Genomic DNA, 18836 nt, shown 5'->3' with positions numbered 1-18836 from the left:
GTAGGCAACCCTGGAGAAAGTGCACACTGAGACCGATGTGTGTTTACACAGACACACACACACTCCTCAGCTTGTAAAGCTTCCCTCCCAGTGAGTCCACCTCCATTAGCACCGCAGTGGAAAAACTCAACAAGCCTTTTATAACTCCTTAAACAGCTACAAACTGCTTTCACTGCTTTCAGTCAGCGAGGCGCTCAACCAGACCATGAAACATCCTCTGGTCCTCTCTCTGTCCCACAGTCAGCAGGGACAACATTTAGTCTTCTATTCTAATCACATTGGGGAGAGAAATGCCTGCACTTATCTTTGGGTTTAATAACAAGACGAAGGCTATATTCACACCAACTTTTGCTCTGCATGCAAAGACGCCGTCATTTATCTGAATTAGAACCAGCGGGCGGCTGCAGAACCCCGCAGCACTGCAACACTGCAACACTACATCATCTGGCAAGACACTGCAGTGGCCAATCAAAAACATGCAAGCACACATCCTTGATAGATCACATTGTTTCAAGAAAGCTTCACTGCTCTGAATTTTTTTTGAACGAAACATAAAAAAAGCCTAACTTTGCAGCGTTATTTCGACAACTTAGATCCCTTAGATCTTCTAGTTTCATATGATACCAGTATCACCAATATATTCCTAAAAGTGAGCCTGCTACAGCCCCTGGAAAAACAACAACAAAAAAATACTGATGGCCTGCTGCTAAATATCAATACTTGGCGGCCATGAATCGATATAATATTGCCACGAAAAATACTGCAATACTATGCTGTATTGATTCCCCCCAACACCCCTATCATATATACAGAATTTTTTGGAAAAAAACTGCTAAGATCTCAGTAGCCCCTTTCAAACCGCCGTTTCAAACTGCAATATTAACGCCTCTGTGACGCACATGATCTCCTAGTTTCATACGATACCAGTATCTCCAGTATATTCCTACGGCCTCTGGAAAAAAAAAATGGCCGGCCAACCAGCAGTCGGAACACTAAATATTGATATTTTGCAGGCATGAATCGATATAATATTGCCACGCAAAATATTGCAATACTACGCTCTATTGATTGTTTTCCCACCTCTAACAGGTGACAGCAGCAAGGAAGAAGAATACAGGGATAAAAGGATGTCTTTTTCTTTTATTTGTCCATTTAGAGTCCTAAAGAGTGAAATGCTAAATCAGGAGAATACTCTTTAAAGATGGTCATAGACGAATCTGCATTTATCTGAGCTGTAGGAGCTTCACAGCACTAAGCATTGCATTATGTTGGACTCAATGACCTCTGACCTGACTCAGGATTGTAAATGAACATTGCAGTAAAGAAAAAAAGCCAAATCCACCCATCTTTAGTGTAACAAAAACTCATTTAGAGCATCTCTGATGGAGAAATGATTTTCAACGTATGGACCAAGATTGTGGACAATGTTGAGACACAGAGCAGATGGGAACTGTGAACAAAGAAGCAGCTGGAAAAACAAAACAACTGTTCCAAATCCAACTATTTTGAGAATCCACATCCCTGGGCCACAAAAATGCTTCACAAGAGACTTTAAAAAGACACATTCTTTTTAAAACAAGCTGTATCATTTCTGTGTTTCACCCGGTGGGGAATCCTTCAGCATTCCTCTCTTTCTCTAAAAATACACTTTCTGGTTGGAGCTAAATCACAGTGAAAAATGTCTGGAATCTCAGGAGGGTATCGAGGTCAAGGCGCTTAAGATTTCTGAGTCATTTGTTAAAGAGAATGTCCTGAAATGACCAAGCTTATATAGAATTAACACTTTGTCTCATACGAGAGTACATACAAGCACATTTCTTATTTGCATAACTGAGAAATAGTTTACAAATACATTGACATACATCCAGTGGTGGAAGAAGTATTTAGATCTCTTACTTCAGTAAAAGTACTAATACCACACTGTGAAATGACTCCACTACAAGTAAAAGTCCTGCATTCAAAACTTACTGAAGTAAAAGTACAAAAGTATCAGCATCAAAATGTACTTAAAGTATCAAAAGTAAAAGTACTCGTTATGCAGAATAAACCCACTCAGATTGTTTTATATATTCTAAATATATTATTGTATTATTTTTTTAACCCTTTGATGCACAACATGGGTCAAAAATGACCTGCATTCATTTCCCATGTTATTTATTGCTTGCTGTGTGTTTCTGTGCAACTTATTTTATGATTGAACATTCTAAATATTCTTTAAATATCTTGTTTTTGATAACAACAGATCATTATTTTAATTTTGCTTCTCATAATTTATGAAGAAAAAAAGTTTTTGTATTATTACATAGCTAACTACTTGGCTAAGTAGCTTGCTAAGCTAACTATTTAGCCAAGAAGTTAGCTAAGTAGTTAGCTTAGCAAGCTACTTAGCTAAATACTTAGCAAAGAAGTTAGCTTAACAAGCTACTTAGCTAAAAAAATGGATATGGCTCATTTTTCAACCATGTTGTGTATTAGAAGAGTAGTGACAGAAAAAGGGATTTTATTCAAAAATGAATAAAGGAAAACATAAAAATTAGGATGTGTGATGATCAAAAACAAACTAATTGAGGAAAACCTGGAATACTGAACGATGAATTATTGCAAAGATATAGAACATAAAAACTGTCGGGTCACTTTAGACCCATGTTGTGCATCAAAGGGTTAATGCATTAGTGTAAGCATCATTTTACTGTCAATATAGGGCTAATTTTAACTACTTATACTGTTATGTGGTTTAATGTATACATTTTTACTAAAGTAAAAGTACAAAAGTATCAGCCTCAAAATGTACTTAACTAACTTAACCTCACTCAGATATATAGTGTAAATATGTTTTTACATTATTTGTATTGATGCTTTTATGTAAGCAGTGTTTTAACTTTGTAAATAAAGGGCTCATTTAATTACCCAATACACGGTTATAAGATTTCATTTTTAAAAGTGTGATCACTTTCAATTAATCATGTTTCTATGTTTTTATTTACGTTATATATTCTAAAAATTTTATTATTGATACATTTATATAATCAGATTTTACAATTTATCAAAATAAGGCTCATTTTATCTACCTAATATACTGTTATGTGCCTAAATAAATATAAATGTCTAATTACTTTAAATGTATCATGTTGTTACGTTAAATCTCGACCTGAAAAGTGACTAAAGCTGTCAGCTAAATGTAGTGGAGTAAAAAGTACAATATTTGCCTCAAAATATAGTGGAGTAGAAGTAAAAAGTTACATAAAATGAAAATACACAAGTTAAGTACAAGTACCTTAAAAATGTACTTGATTAAATGTACTAAGTTACTTTCCACCACTGCATACATCTCACAAAAAAGTAGAAAATCAATCTGCAGTTATAAACTGTCTGCACGGAGGCCTAAATATAGCATCTACCATGCTATTTTGATCACTTTCCATCAAACCCATTATATAGAAGAATATTGCCATTTTTCATCCAGTTTCTGTGAAGAAACGTTGGCTGCAAATTCTCTCCAGACCTCAGAATGAACTGCTATATTTACTTGAGGAGCTTCCAACCTGCTTTTGATGACGCTTCAGAGGCCTTTCTGCACTGCCAAGATGAAAAATCAGAGGGAAACACCAGCCGACGGTGCCATTTATTCTGCTATTTTAAGCACAATACACTATTAAGTTAAAGGTCTGCAGAGTGTTGCAAAAGGCCACGGCTTCAATGGAAGGTCAGAGGAGCTCTACGCTCATTGTAACAGTTATTTTACAATATGCATTCTCTCTGTATATGACCTCACACGTATATTCAAAATAGCATCATGGGAATTTCAAGGCAGTCGTTGTGAAGATGGTGACCTTTGACATGGACACAATGTCATGGATGGAGTGAAAAAAGAGGAGGAGAATTTGTAGAGTCCACTACATTTAGCTGACAGCTTTAGTTACTTATCAGGTCGAGATTTAACATGAAAAACATGATACTATTAAAATTAGCCCCGTCTTTACAAAATGAAAACACATGCTTACATAAAAGCATCAATACAAATAATACTTTACTTGAGTATTTCCACATATGTAACTTTGTACATCTAAATGTAGTGGAGGAGAAGTATACTGTAAAAAAAACCCTGTTGTTTTTACGGTAAAAAAACAGCAGCTGTGGTTGCCAGAACTTTACCGTAATAAATACAGTAGAACTTTTTTAATATTACGGTAAAAAGATATAAGCACTGTTGATTTCACGTTTAAGATTGCTATTTTATTCCATTTTTTAAATGTATAAATATAAAGTATTTCCAAAAAAAGAAACGCTGTTCTGCCATATAATTGACAAGAAAATACTTTACAAATGCTGCATGAATTTAACATTTTACCATTAAATATTACAGTATATTTGTGTTAGAGATATGATGTTTAATAGTTAGAAAAAGTATTTTTACAAAAGATAAATGCAAAAATTACAATGATGGCTTGTATATATATTACAGTATATTTTTGTTACAAACACGGTGCCAGTACATTTTACAGTAGAGTAATGTATATATTTTTTAAAAACTGTAAAAAAAAATACTGTTTTGGCTGATATATACATTTACGGTGTTCCATTGTTACTGAAACTGAATTAACCCATTTATCACTTTACGGTCATTTACTGTCATGGTTTAGCAGTTTTTCACCGTAAAATCTACAGACATTTTTTACAGTGCAAATATTGTACTTTTTACTCCACTACATTTATCTGACAGCTTTAGCTACTTTTCAGGAGATTTAACATGAAAAACATGATGAATTTAAAATGATTACACATATGTTTACATTGAACCACATAATAGAATAACAATTTAAGTAGTTAAAATGAACCCTATCTTGACAACAGTAAAATGCTGCTTACATTAATGCGTCCAAAATAATAATCCAATGATATATTTAGAGTATATAAAACAATCTGAGTGGGTTCATTCTGCATAATGAGTACTTTTACTTTTGATACTTTAAGTACATTTTGATGCTGATACTTTTGTACTTTTACTTCAGTCAGTTTTGAATGCAGGACTTTTACTTGTAGTGGAGTCATTTCACAGTATGGTATTAGCACTTTTACTGAAGTAAGAGATCTAAATGCTTCTTCCACCACTGGATGTATGTCAATGTTTTTTGTAAACTATTTCTTAGTTATGCAAACAAGACATGTGCTTGTATGTGTACTCTTATGATACAAAGTGTAAAATCTATACAAGAGGCACATCTCTGCACTGTTCTGGGGTCAGGATCATTGTAGTAAAACTCACTGTTGATGGATTTGGGAGCTACAGATTCTCACAGCAACAATTGTTATTTTGTCACCAAAAGTGATGCATTTTTGTTTTGCATGAAAGACACAAAGAAGTGGGAGATGAGGAGGTGGAGAGAGGATGAGGGTCTGCAGTGTGTTCTTATGTAACAGGTTGATGTAATACTTTAGATCTCAATTGTTGTCAGTGTGTGTGTGAGCCACTGCGATTGTCTGATGAAGTCCTGACTGCAATGCAAAGCACATAGCAGTATTTTAAGTGGTTAAAATCAGCCCGACCTTGAGAAAATGTAAACGCTGCTTAGATAAATGCTTCAATAGTCATATATAATATATAAAACAGTCCGAGTGGGGCCATTCTGCAAAACGACTACTTTTACTTTTGATACTTCAATTTCAGCTACTTTTATTACATATTCTACTTTTTTTCCCCCCACTACTATAATTTCAACTTCAATTTTGATGCTGATACTTTTGTATTTTTACTTCAGTAAGTTTTGAATGCAGGACTTTTACTGTAGTGGAGTAATTTCACAGTATGGTATTAGTACTTTAACTGAAGTAATAAAAGTAATAAAACTCTTATATGAACACACTGATCTTCTGCCAGAGGTAGAACCATTTTGTTTTTTTCGCATGTGAAAGATCTTTACACTGATACGCGTTTTTGTCAGCACTCAATTACAATTTTGGTCTGTTTTGTAAGATCAATTGCATGTAAATTTGTAACTGGAACAAAAAAACAACATGTTTTTACATAATCCTTATCATTGTTAATTCGATACATTCAAATAGCTATAGTTGCATAACATTTCTATTCATCTCAGCTTTAATTCATTTAATTACATAAATGGTACTTTTCTGATTTGTGTTAAAATTACTCGACTCAATGGAATGGACATTTTATATGTAACTTCAATGATTCAACTTGACAAAAATGGACCAAATTAAATTAAATTAATTAGGTTAGAAAACAAACAATGTAATATATTAGAGGTGTGTTTATCCTGATACTTGAGTCACAATACGATATTATTGCCATTTTAAGCATTTTCCGATATGGTGAGTACTGTGATACAATATATTGCAATTTAACTGTTTAACTGCATTTTGTGTCCACAAAATTAAATTCAATCAAGAATTGTTTTGTCAAAAAAGAGAACTGACCTGATATCAAACATGCATGGACGACAACAAAAACTGCGGCATTTTATTAAAACTTTCCTCAACTTTAAACATAAGCATAGCCTAACTTCGCAGCATTACATCGACAACTTAGATCCCTTAGATGTTCTAGTTTCATATGATACCAGTATCTCCAGTATATTCCTAAAAGTGAGCCTGCTACAGCCGTGGGAAAATCACCAACAAAAAAAACACTGATGGCCCGCTGCTAAATATCAATACTTGGCGGCCATGAATCGATATAATATTGTCACGAAAAATACTGAAATAATTCAAACTGCAATATTAACGCCTCTGCGACGTTTTGCCTTCAATCTGAAGTTGCAGAGGCGTTATTGGGGGCTCAACTGATCACGCCATTAACATGCCATCGCGGAATCAGTATTAAAGGTCTGAAGGCAAAAATGAGGGTGGAGCTTGTTACGGCACTTTTGCAGTAACACAGTATAGGAAAAGAGCTGGTGTGAGTGTTTTCTGACCGTTTACTCAGACTTTCTCTTATTTACAGTATCGTGCCATCCAAATGGAGCAGGTCTAAACTTGTATCAGCTCTATTTACAGACTCCAACCCTCTCAAACTGCAGATCCAATTAAAGCACAGCAGCACATTCAACTGGGCGCCAACCAGAGATAAGCTGCCGGCCCGGCACCGTCACTGGGCCAACACCAGCAGATTGATATGGACATGAGTGACAGACTCTGTGATCTGTGGAGTCACGTCCAACGTCAGCTCTCCCATGGGAGTCACATACAAGTGAGGGACCCAAATTAGTGCTAATGGTCTGTTTCCTGCTGTAATACAAGTGGATTTTTTATGAAATGTCAGAATTAAAAGAGTTCAGATGTGGTCTGAAGCTGCAGCATGAGAGACTGTTTCTCTTTGACCTCCCAGTGCTCTTCTTTCCTGTTCCCATCATATCAGCAGCATGTGTGCTCTCCATCTGTATACACACTGTGTATCTGGGTTTGTGTGTGTGTGTGTGTGTGTGTTTGTGTGTGTGTGTGATGATAGCTTTCTCTTTTCCTTCATTTCCTGCCAACAACAGTGAGGAGATCTCGATATTTAAAGCTGGGCTGATCTTCTCTGCTGTGTCTGTGTACATAATCTTATCGCTGATACGTTTTACAGTACTACCATGTAGGGCTGGGCGATATGGACCAAAAGTCATATTCCGATATATTTAGGCTGAATATCGATATACAATATATATATATTTTTATCGCAAAGTGAGAGCAAATGTTCAGTGAAAGTCAAATATGACATGTCACAAGTAGTTTTATTGAAACTGTTCAGTTAACTGAATATAAATACTGTATAACAGGAGTACCTTTTTTTTTTTTTTTAAAGCTCCATAAAGTGCATATTTAAATTTATTTTTATCTGAAATAAAAAATAGCCTATGAAATAAAATAGGCTAATCTTTTTCTGAAATAAATATATTTATATGAAAAAAGAATAGTGAACATTACAAAAAACAAATCCTAGTAAGGGCAGCATTTATATATAAAGAAAGATTTTTTTTATAAACTAATTCCATATCACATTTAAAAATATATCGATATATCGCCCAACCATACTACCTACTAACTATCACACTAATAAACTTTGTTATTTTATCTTATCGGCAGAAGCTGCAGCTCCTAAGAAACCATTTTCACTTCACAGCTCATGCAGAGTTACAGATGTTTATAGTAAAGTCTACAGCCACTTTATTAGGTACAGCTGGTCAACTGCTTGTTTATGCAAATATCTAATCAGCCAATCACATGGCACCAGTGGTGGAAAACGTACTCAGATCTCTTACTTCAGTAAAAGTACTAATACCACACTGTGAAATGACTCCACTACAAGTAAAAGTCCTGCATTCAAAACTTACTGAAGTAAAAGTACAAAAGTATCAGCATCAAAATGTACTTAAAGTATCAAAAGTAAAAGTACTCGTTATGCAGAATAAACCCACTCAGATTGTTTTATATATTCTAAATATATTGTTTCTTTAATGCATTAATGTAAGCGGTGGTTTAATGTATAAACATGTGTAATCATTTTAAATGTATCATGTTTTTCATGTTAAATCTCCCGAAAAGTAACTAAAGCTGTCAGCTAAATGTAGTGGAGTAAAAAATATAATATTAACTTCGAAATGTAGTGGAGTAGAAGTATAAAGCTACATATGTGGAAATACTCAAGTAAAGTACAAGTACCTCAAAACTGTACTTAAGCACAGTACTTGACCGAATTTCCCTTCGGGGATGAATAAAGTAATCTATCTATCTATCTTGAGTAAATGTACTTAGTTACATTCCACCACTGGATGACAGCAACTCAATGCATTTAGACATGTAGACATGGTGAAGACGAGCTGCTGGTGTTCAAAGCGAGCATCAGAATGAGGAAGAAAGACAATTTGTTGTAATGAATACATAAACAAGGTGCGTTCCTTCACTGAAAAACTTTTATCAAATCAGATTATTACCTGAGCACTCTTCCACGACGTCAGCAGGCTCCTGATTGGCCATCACATCTGGAGGTCCTGATGCCATGGCAGCGCTGTCACTGCTGTGAGACACAGAGAGTTCATCAATACAAAACAGTAATGTAACAGGATTAATTAGAGTCTCTGATGATACAGTAATATCACAATAATGATGGTGTCACGATACACTGTGAAAAATGTCTGTAGATATTATGGTGAAAAACTGCTAAACTATAACAGTAAAAGACCGTAAAATGATAAATGGGTTAATTCAGTTTCAGTAACAATGAAACACCGTAAATGTATAAATCAGATATTTAGAACATTTTCTTTTTGAAAAATACATTACTCCACTTTAAAATACACTGGTACCGTGTTTGTAACAAAAATATACTGTAATATATACAAGCCATTACTGTAATTTTTGCATTTCTTTTTGTAAAAATAACTTTTGTCACTGTTAAATGTACTAAATACAATATCTCTAACAGAAATATACTGTAATATTTAATGGTAAAATCTTTAATTTATGCGGCATTTATAAAGTATTTTCTGGTCAATTATATGGCAAAATAGCGTTTCTTTTGACGGCAAAAACTTTATTTTTTACGGTAAAAAATTGAATAAAATGGCAATCTTCAATTTGAAGTCAACAGTGCTAATATCATTTTACCGTAATTTTAGAAAAAGTTGCACCGTATTTATTACGGTAATCTTCTGACAACCACAGCTGCCGTTTTTTTACCGTAAAAACAACAGTGATTTTTTTTTTTTTTTACAGTGTACGGCGATTCAGCCATAGACAATAACCTCTTATACATCACGATATCTGCCTAATTGAGGGAATTATCTATTAATTTACTGCATCATTGTGTCATTTTCACTACATTTTGTTTCTTTTTGCAGGGCTCTGTTATCTTGTAGCTATTTATCCTAATGCGCCTCCATCTCCTTATATAGCTCCTTATATATGCCAGCCTCAACACTTGCAGTGTGATCAAGATCGCTGGATTACAACGTGATTAGAGTCCACATTTGGGCGTGTCGTGACTGCCAGTAAGAGTGGCTCGGCATGTGCAGGCAAAATGTGAAATGACACAGGACTGCACACAACAAGCAACCGCCTCATAAAATCTTATAAAAAAAACAAAAAACCTGCTGGATAAACTCCAGAATGCATTAACACTGATGTATCTCTTCACTCCTTAAAAGTTCAACATGTGTGTCATGTTTCTTAAACTGTTGGGACAAACTTCAATTTGCTATTTTAAACTTAAGCTGTTGTTACACTTCAGCTTGATCACCAATCACTACAGTCCAAACAGTCTCAACAGAAGCATCTCAGCCATGTTTCCAGTGCTCTGCTCTGCTCTGCTCTGCTCTGCCAGCTTCAGGTGTCGATGCCCAGCAACCCCCAACACAAACTCAAACACATGAAATCACATTACAAACTGATGTCTTGTTATTTCTGCAGCATGGAGCTCATTAGACCGCTCAGTGAGGCTCAAGTGGACCGGACAACAGTAGAGGTTTGTATCAGATACTAGAGGGGCATCTCAACCCATTAGACTATCATCCATCCATCCATCAAGTCAATCATATCAATCATACCTTTCAGAGGCCAACATTTCCATATTAAACATATTTTTTAATATTGGTCTTTTGTAATATTAACATTTTTTGACACACTGAATTCTAGGTCTTCATTAAATGTAAGCCATAATCATTATAATTAGAAGAAATTAAATAAATTAAGACATGGAATCTTCCATTCTGTGTGTAATGGATCTATATAATGTGTTATTTCCACTTTTTGAATTGAATTACTGACATAAATAAACTTTTCCATGATATTCTAATTTATTGAGATGCACCTGTACTAGAGGTGGGGGGAAATCGATACAGCATAGTATCGCAATATTTTGCGTGGCGATATCCATCTTTAAAAGCAAGACGTGTCTGTGTGTGTGTATGTGTGTGTGTGTGTGTCTAGGGCATATCTCTCTGACCGTTGGTCAGACTGACCTCAGATTTCGTATGTGGCTTGAACATGGCACGAAGGTGTGCATCCTCCATTTTGAAGGTTTTTGAATTCATTTTTCAAAATATCATTATTCACGTAGGACGTGTTGCGGGATTGCACTGTTTCTGATTGGACGTCTTTTAGGGGAGCTCCGCCCCACTGTGTGATAGGCCTACACCTGGTCACCAACACAATTCACTCTGGATTTACACGCCGGACTCATCTCATCTGGAAGTCTATTTAGCCTACCTATCTTTAGGAGTTTTAAAGTGCGTTACAAGGTTCGATTTTCCATATAATAAATAATATTCTTATAGTTTACAGCGAATATCAATGTTCAATGTGTATGTGCTGGATGGTGTGGTACCTTATGAAAAGTAAGTGTTTTATGGAGGTGCAGACGTTGTAGTGTTGCATGTAATGTGCAAATTCTGTTATTTGCGATTAGCATGCTAAGCGGAGATTTAGCTTTATTCATTTCTTATTTTGCATCTCCCGCTATACAAATACATACTTCCTACGTGCACTGCACTAGTTGTATCAATTCATGGCCGTCAGTATTTTCGCCATTTTATTTTTTTCCAGAGGCCGTAGCATGCTAACCTTTAGGAATAAACTGGAGATACTGGTATCACATGAAACAAGAAGTTCTACTGAATCTATAGGCACAATGTGTGTGAGGATGTTGTGTCGGGAATTTGTTGAAATAATGTTGCAATAACGCTCTTTAATGTTTAATTCAAAAAAATTGAGAGCAGTGAAGCTTAAAGTTTAAGGAAAATTTGATAAAATGCTGCAGTTGTTGTCCTCCATACATGTTTGATATCAGTTGAGTTCAGTTTGACTGAATACTTTGTTGGTCAGTCTGTGGCTTTGACTCTCATTGTGGAGAAATAAAAAGACTGAAGTGACATGAATAGACTGAGAATTTTCTCTGATGTGACAAAACAATTCTTGATAGAATTTAATTTTGTTGACACAAAATGCAGTTAAACAGTTAAATCTCAATATATTGTATCACAATACTCACCATATCGCAAAATGCTTAAGATCCCAATAATATCGTATCGCGACTCAAGTATCAGGATAAAATCGTATCGTGGAGCCGATACACTGATTCACACCTCTAACAGATACATTTCAGAATCATCCCCGACAGGAAGTTGGAGGTCATGTGATAGTTCAGCTCCAGCATGTTGAGCTTTACATGACCTTCTATTCTCGTCTCTAATGTAATATAATGAGATATAATGCACTTTGTCTACTTTATTTCCTGTGCAGGTTGGCAGGAAGCTGAGTCATGACTGATATGGTTTTCAGTAAATCGATCTCTCAGAATAATAGTGATACGTCAACATTCATTTGGTGCAATCATCTTCACGCCGTCTATTGACGTTGTGAGAATAGGATCAGAGCTGCAAGACATGTTTTCTTCAGCCAAACTTCTTATGTACAACAGAAGACAATCAGCTTGAAAGCTTCCAGCTGTGATGGGATACTACAAGGTAATACAGATGTGCAACAGAGCTGAAGCAAAAGCCGCCTGCTTTATTTCTCACTGGTCTCTGTGTCATAACTTTGGAAATATCTCAACAACTGTTGGATGGATTGCTGTGAAATGTTGTACAGACATTAACGGTTCCCACAAGATTCATCCTAATGACTTTGGGGATCCTCAAACTTTTTATTTAGCAACACAATGATTTTGTTATTTAAGGTTTCATCATAGTTCCAACAGGATAAATTGCAATAACTCAAAAAGGACTTTTCATTAAGTGCCAAAAAGAGTTCAATTTCTTTTATCTTCCCACTACTATGATTTGTGACCAATAAACCACAAAATAATTGCTGAAATGATAATAGACATTATTATCGGATTTCCAAATCCTTGACGTAATTATGTGACAAATGCTTCTATCAGGAAAAGTAACCAGATCAAAGCTTAAAATAGAGATATTTCTTCAAAATCACTTTATTATACATCCAAAATTTGGCAAAAAATAAACAGTTTGTATAGGCCAAATCCCGTAAAAAACATTAAATTCTTCTCTCCTCAGTGCAGCTGGGGAGTCATGAATGACCCCACTGAGACCAACAGTCACATGGAAAAAAGTATGTGAAACTTTGACTAAAGCGCAGGCTGAGAGGTTGGAAGTGGTAGTGGAATAATTATGTTTATAAATATGTTATATATATATATGTTTAGAATATATATATATATATATATATATATATATATATATATATATATATATATATATATATATATATATACACACACACACACACACACACACAAAACCATGGAAAATGTCTAGATATCAGCTCTTAAATTAAACACTTAAGGGCTATTTTTGTTGTTATTACATTTGTCCAAAAAATGTACCTTTAGCTGTACCAGGCATTAAAACTAACAAAAAAATGAAGAAAAAGCGTGGTCTTTTTTCCATGACTGTATATACATAATATCTTTAAGGATGGGTTAAATATAGACGTTGAATTTCCCCATTGTGGGATTAATAAAGTAATTCATTTTAATAATCCTAATCTTAAAAAATAATGTTAATCTATAGCATGCGGAGCACCCATCGACTGGTTAATAAAATTGTGTTAATACAGCTATTAATAGAACTTTGTGAATGATGACCTTGGGATCAGGTAAAATGGTTAAATAGTTTACCTTGCTGTAAACCAACTCCTCTGAGTAAGTTATTAAAATCATAACACAGACTGAGCATCTACGTCAACAGACCCGTCTCCATGGCAACTGAGCAAACTCCATCCACTGGTGAAGACCATGTGATATAACTGACAGCTCCCAGAAAAGCTAATAAGTCGAAAACACTAAAATATGCTTAAATATGGTAGAGAAATGACTGTAATTTCTTCAATTCTTCTTCTTCTTTTTTTTTTTTTTAAAGTTAACTAGACAGCCATGTTTCCCTGTTAGCTGTTAGTGAGAACAGGCTCTTTCTCTCCATTAAGGAAGCGGCTGGAGAGCTTCTTGTCAACGGTGTTTACAGTGAGTTTGTATTATAGAAACAGATGGAACATTCCAGAGGCCTGTTGACGTGCTGAGGGGTTTTCGTCAGTATTGGAATTACATAACCATGAGCTATTATCATCATCTTAACCCTTATAATAAAACCCTTATTGAAATCATGAGAATCATCAACGTCACCATCTCAACCTTCCTCTCCATCTCCAGCAGAAAGACAAGTAGAATACTCACTCATATAGTATAGTAGTATAGTAGAACGTCATATCACTTCTTACATAAACTGCACTGCAAAAAAGGTGTGTCTAAAAACAAGATAAAAACACTAAATCTGAGGGAAATGATCTTGCTGCATGGACAGATCATTTAACTTGACAAGATTTCTTGAATTAAGATTATTAAATCTAGAAATAAGCATGTTGAACACTTAAAATAAGAAATTTACTCTTAAAACAAGATAAATTAAAGCTGCAATCAGCGATGAACTGGCCCGAGCAGAGTGCACTGTAAATTATTTGTTTCTAACAAAGATAAAAAAAACTTTAGATTTAGAAGTGTTGGATAATTTATCAAATTTTTTTTGCAGTGTGTAAACTGTATTTACATAATTAAAATTTTTCTTTAATATTGTTGCATCACATGAGCATAAACAAAGAGACATGCTGTTGATTTTGTTGTTGCTGTTATGAGCTGATAGTGCTGGACTAAGCCGTTTCCTGTCTGATGCTACAGGAAGACACACACACACACACACACACACACACACATATATACACACATACACACACACACACACACACACACACACACACACACACACACACACACACACACACACAGGTTCAAGAGCCTTAATAACATCACTAGGAAACAGACACAGATAACAGACATTCATACAGTGTGTTGTCTATGATATGAACTCAGGACGCTCCAGGGAGAAAACCCTGTCTAAATATCCAATAATGCCACCACAGGAATACTAGATCTACCAAGTAACATGTATACGTGTTTGAAATTGAAATGGTTGAGATGTTTGTTGTTGATTTTTTGTCAGTGAACTGCTACAATATGATCAAAAAAGTTGAAAATCTCATAGTATCCCCTGATTTAGGCCCAGTTCAAACAGATATTTTTGAAAACAGATATTTTTTTTTATGGTTCCAATTGCTTGCTGGGTCAGTAGTAGGGCTGGGCGATATGGACCAAAAGTAATTTCCTGATATATTTAGGCTGAATATCGATATACGATATATATCCAAATATTTTTATCACAGTGAGAGCAAATGTTCAGCCAAAGTCAAATATGACATGTTACAAGTAGTTTTATTGAAACTGTTTATCTAAGTGAACATAAATACTGTATAACAACAGGAGTAACTTTTTTTTAAACTCAAAGCTCCATAAAGTGCACATTTAAATAAAATAAAAATCTTAAATAAAAATAGCCTAAATGAAATAAAATAGGCCAATCTTTTATTTAAATAAATATATATTTATATGGGAAAAGAATAACAAACATTACAAAATAACTAAATATGACAAACCCTAGTAAGGGCAGCATTTATATGTAGAAAAATATATATTTTTAAAAACTATATCGATATATGCGTTATGGTCTAATTCCACATCACATTTAAAAATATATGGATATATCGCCCAGCCCTAGTCAGTAGGTTGTGATAACGGCTCAGACTGGTCTCCCCTCAAAAAACATCAATAAAAGGCGTTTGTACATGCAGCAAAATACAACTCACATATGCTTTAGACTCTCCTCAAACCACAATCTTGCTGACATAGTAGTAGTAATTGCATCAACGGCGATTTTCTTTTGACCTTGACCAGGTAAGTGGTTTTGCAGCCTAAATTCACTAAAACTGCAGCCTTTTTTTACAACCACGAACCGTACGTGTATGTATAATAACGTGTATACAATTCCTAGAACTCTCATTTTGACAAACGCTTATATGTGTTGTTATGGGTGGTATTGACAAATGGTCTATTCTGTCATTTAGGTTGAAGAAATCTTGTTGTAAAGGCTACATCAAGACTACTTAAAACACCCACTAGATTCAAGAGGGCCTGATCCAGAACAGTTGTTTCTGAGGGACTTTATATCACAGACACTGAGATGGAGCAAATAACACTTGCCGCAGGAGAGGCCTCCATTCATCCATAAAGTGTTGAAGCAATAAGTTAGGATTTAAAGTTTGTCCAGGCGCTGGTCATCTCACGCCTGGACTACTGCAACTCCCTCATGGCAGGTCTGCCTGCCAAAGCCATCCGACCTCTGCAACTCATCCAGAATGCAGCTGCTCGATTGGTCTTCAATCTTCCACAATTTTCACACACAACACCCCTCCTCCCTCCCTCCACTGGCTACCAGTGGCTATTATGCTTCAAGACTCTAGTTCTGGCGTACTCCGCTGCTAATGGTTCAGGTCCCCCTTACATCCAGAACCTTGTCAAACTCTACACTCCTGCCCGTCCTCTCCGCTCTGCATCAGACAAACAGCTGGCAACCCCCACCCTGCTGGGTCAACTCGCCTCAAAACCACCTCCAGACTTTTCTCTGTCCTGGCTCCCAAATGGTGGAAGTGGAAGCAATACCTCGGTTAAGTCATGGTCACCTAAACAACCTTAAAAAAAAATGCTCTTCTTCTTATCTTCTTTAACGTAAAGCACTCCTGTAGCGATTACAGATAGCTCTTAAAGTGACATTTAGTCATTTAGCAGACGCTTTTATCCAATTCTGACAATTCTTTAAGGAGTAGAACTATGGTGTGGTGTCTGGATTGCCTTGGACCAAGGGGGGGCGGAGCCAGGCGCCGTTCACTGGAAGAGCGCATGTCTGTATCAGGGCGTTCAAGTAGCTGGGTGCAGTACCGGAGACAACTTTGTAGACGAGCATTGGAGATTTGAATTTGAAGCGGGCTGCAACAGGTAGCCAGTGGAGCTGGATGAGCAGCGGTGGGACATGTGACCTAGTTGGCTGGTTGTAGACCAGGAGCACCACCACGTTCTGGATCATCTGAAGCGGTTTTACCGTGCAGTCTAACTTATGTACTTACTTGGTTCCTGTGGTCTAAGGCCAGTACCATCAGGTTGAATGCACTTATTGTAAGTCACTTTGAACAAAAGTGCAGCTAAATGACATGTTATGTAATGTAATTTAAAAGTAGTTTTTAGACCTAGCAGTGCTGACAAAATGAAAAAAAAGGTGTTCCATCATTGTTGTTGTTGTTGTTTCTGGTGCATGCTAATTACATAAATCAACAATGAGCATGCACATATTGAGGAAACACTATTTTAAATGTCCACACGGATATAAAAAGAAACTGTTTTGAAAAATCGTTAAGGGAAATATCAAAAAAATATGCATACATTTAGACAGGGTCTTCATCACTGGCAATATTACAGCTGATACATATGCTACAGCTACTGTGAAGGCATATGTGGAAAATAGTTCTATTATTGTTCTTGGTGAGAGTTAGGTGGGAAAATCTACACCTCTCTCATGAGTGTGGGATCAATGTCCCCATCAAGTTCTCAGCAAGAAAATTCACGTATTTCCTGAAATAAAAAGTCCTTAAGTCAAGCGGAAGGACCATTTCATGGCTAAGTTCGAGGTCAGAAGGTCAGGGGGTCAAAAAGACTGACCTGCGGCCACTTCCAAAGCCGGCTCCCCATGGTGACATCCTCCGCTTCATCTATGAGAAGGATGGAGGGATGACGGGGAAGGAGAGGGACGAAGGGAGGCGGCCAGAAAGACAGAAGAGAGAGGACAAGGATTATAGATGCGAGGATGAGTAAGGCCAGAAATGAAGAGCCAGGGGGAGTGAAAGAGCGAGGGAAGACAGTGAGAAAACGGAGGAGACAAACACAAGACAGAGGGAGGGAAGGGGTCAGAGAGAGGGGTTGTGGGAAAGAGCAGCATGAGAGGAAAGAAGAGTCAGTTAGATAAACAGATGGATATTAGGAAGAAGAGAGGGTCAAAGGAAAAGACAGACTTGCAGTAAACACAGAGGCCTTTCTGTGTAAATGATGGCGAAATGATGGTAAGAAAACATTTTTCTCATTCACACATATTAAAAGATGTAAACAAAAGGCTTGAAAATGGCTTAACAGAAATAAACTCGGATAGAGAAGAGAAAACAAATCTAGGATAGATGATGCAATAACTCAGCTCAGTCTTTAGGAATGTTCTGATTAGATTTTGTCTACAGTTATTGTCAGAAAGCTGAGGCTGTAATCAGTGGTTGTGTATTATTGTACTATTTATTGACAGTGGCTTTACCAGGTAGTGATAATTTAAAATGATCTTATTCCCACACAAACAATCAGACGTATCCTGATACTTTGAGTCACGATACGATATTATTGTGATTTTAAGCATTTCACGATATGGTGAGTATTGCAATACAATATATTGCACTGCACCTGAATACACCTTAATAGGTTTGATTCAATAAGTAATTGACTAAGTCATTTTTATTACAGATTTTTTTTTTTTACCAGAACAACATGACACACAGTGCTGAGCTGTGGTTCTCAGCTTCTCCCCCTAAACATCCAATCAAAAATCAATCAAATCAAAATTACTTTATTTATCCCAGAGGGGAAATTCAGTCCACTGCCCACAACCCCAAATTCTCAATAAAATAAAATCCCCAGAGGCCCCACGCTAAGATTTTATCCTGATATTGGGTTCTGATACAATATTATTGCGATTTTAAGCATTTTGCGATATGGTGAGTATTGGAGAGAGATGGACTGAAACGTTATTCTTTCCTGAGAACTGGAATACATTTCAGCAAAAAATGGATTTGACTAACGCAGATTCATTCCAGAACTGAGAATACATGTGGATTTGTTTTTACGTGACACTAAA

General features: G+C 36.0%; 1 protein-coding gene across 3 annotated transcripts in view; it reads right to left on the bottom strand.

The window, feature by feature from the left end:
- zgc:66433 (uncharacterized protein LOC321250 homolog) overlaps nt 1-18836 on the bottom strand; it is a 77448-nt gene that overhangs the window by 28209 nt on the left and 30403 nt on the right. For all 3 annotated transcript variants that reach the window (XM_059346202.1, XM_059346203.1, XM_059346204.1), the window contains exon 2: nt 8928-9010. In XM_059346202.1, coding sequence (XP_059202185.1) covers nt 8928-9010 — 83 coding nt within the window. The remainder of the gene's footprint in view (nt 1-8927; nt 9011-18836) is intronic.

Source organism: Centropristis striata, chromosome 12 (genome assembly GCF_030273125.1).
Source record: "Centropristis striata isolate RG_2023a ecotype Rhode Island chromosome 12, C.striata_1.0, whole genome shotgun sequence".
NCBI classification, from domain to species: domain Eukaryota; kingdom Metazoa; phylum Chordata; class Actinopteri; order Perciformes; family Serranidae; genus Centropristis; species Centropristis striata.
The sequence above is the reverse complement of the archived record's forward strand: the minus strand, read 5'-3'. Positions and strand labels throughout refer to the sequence as shown.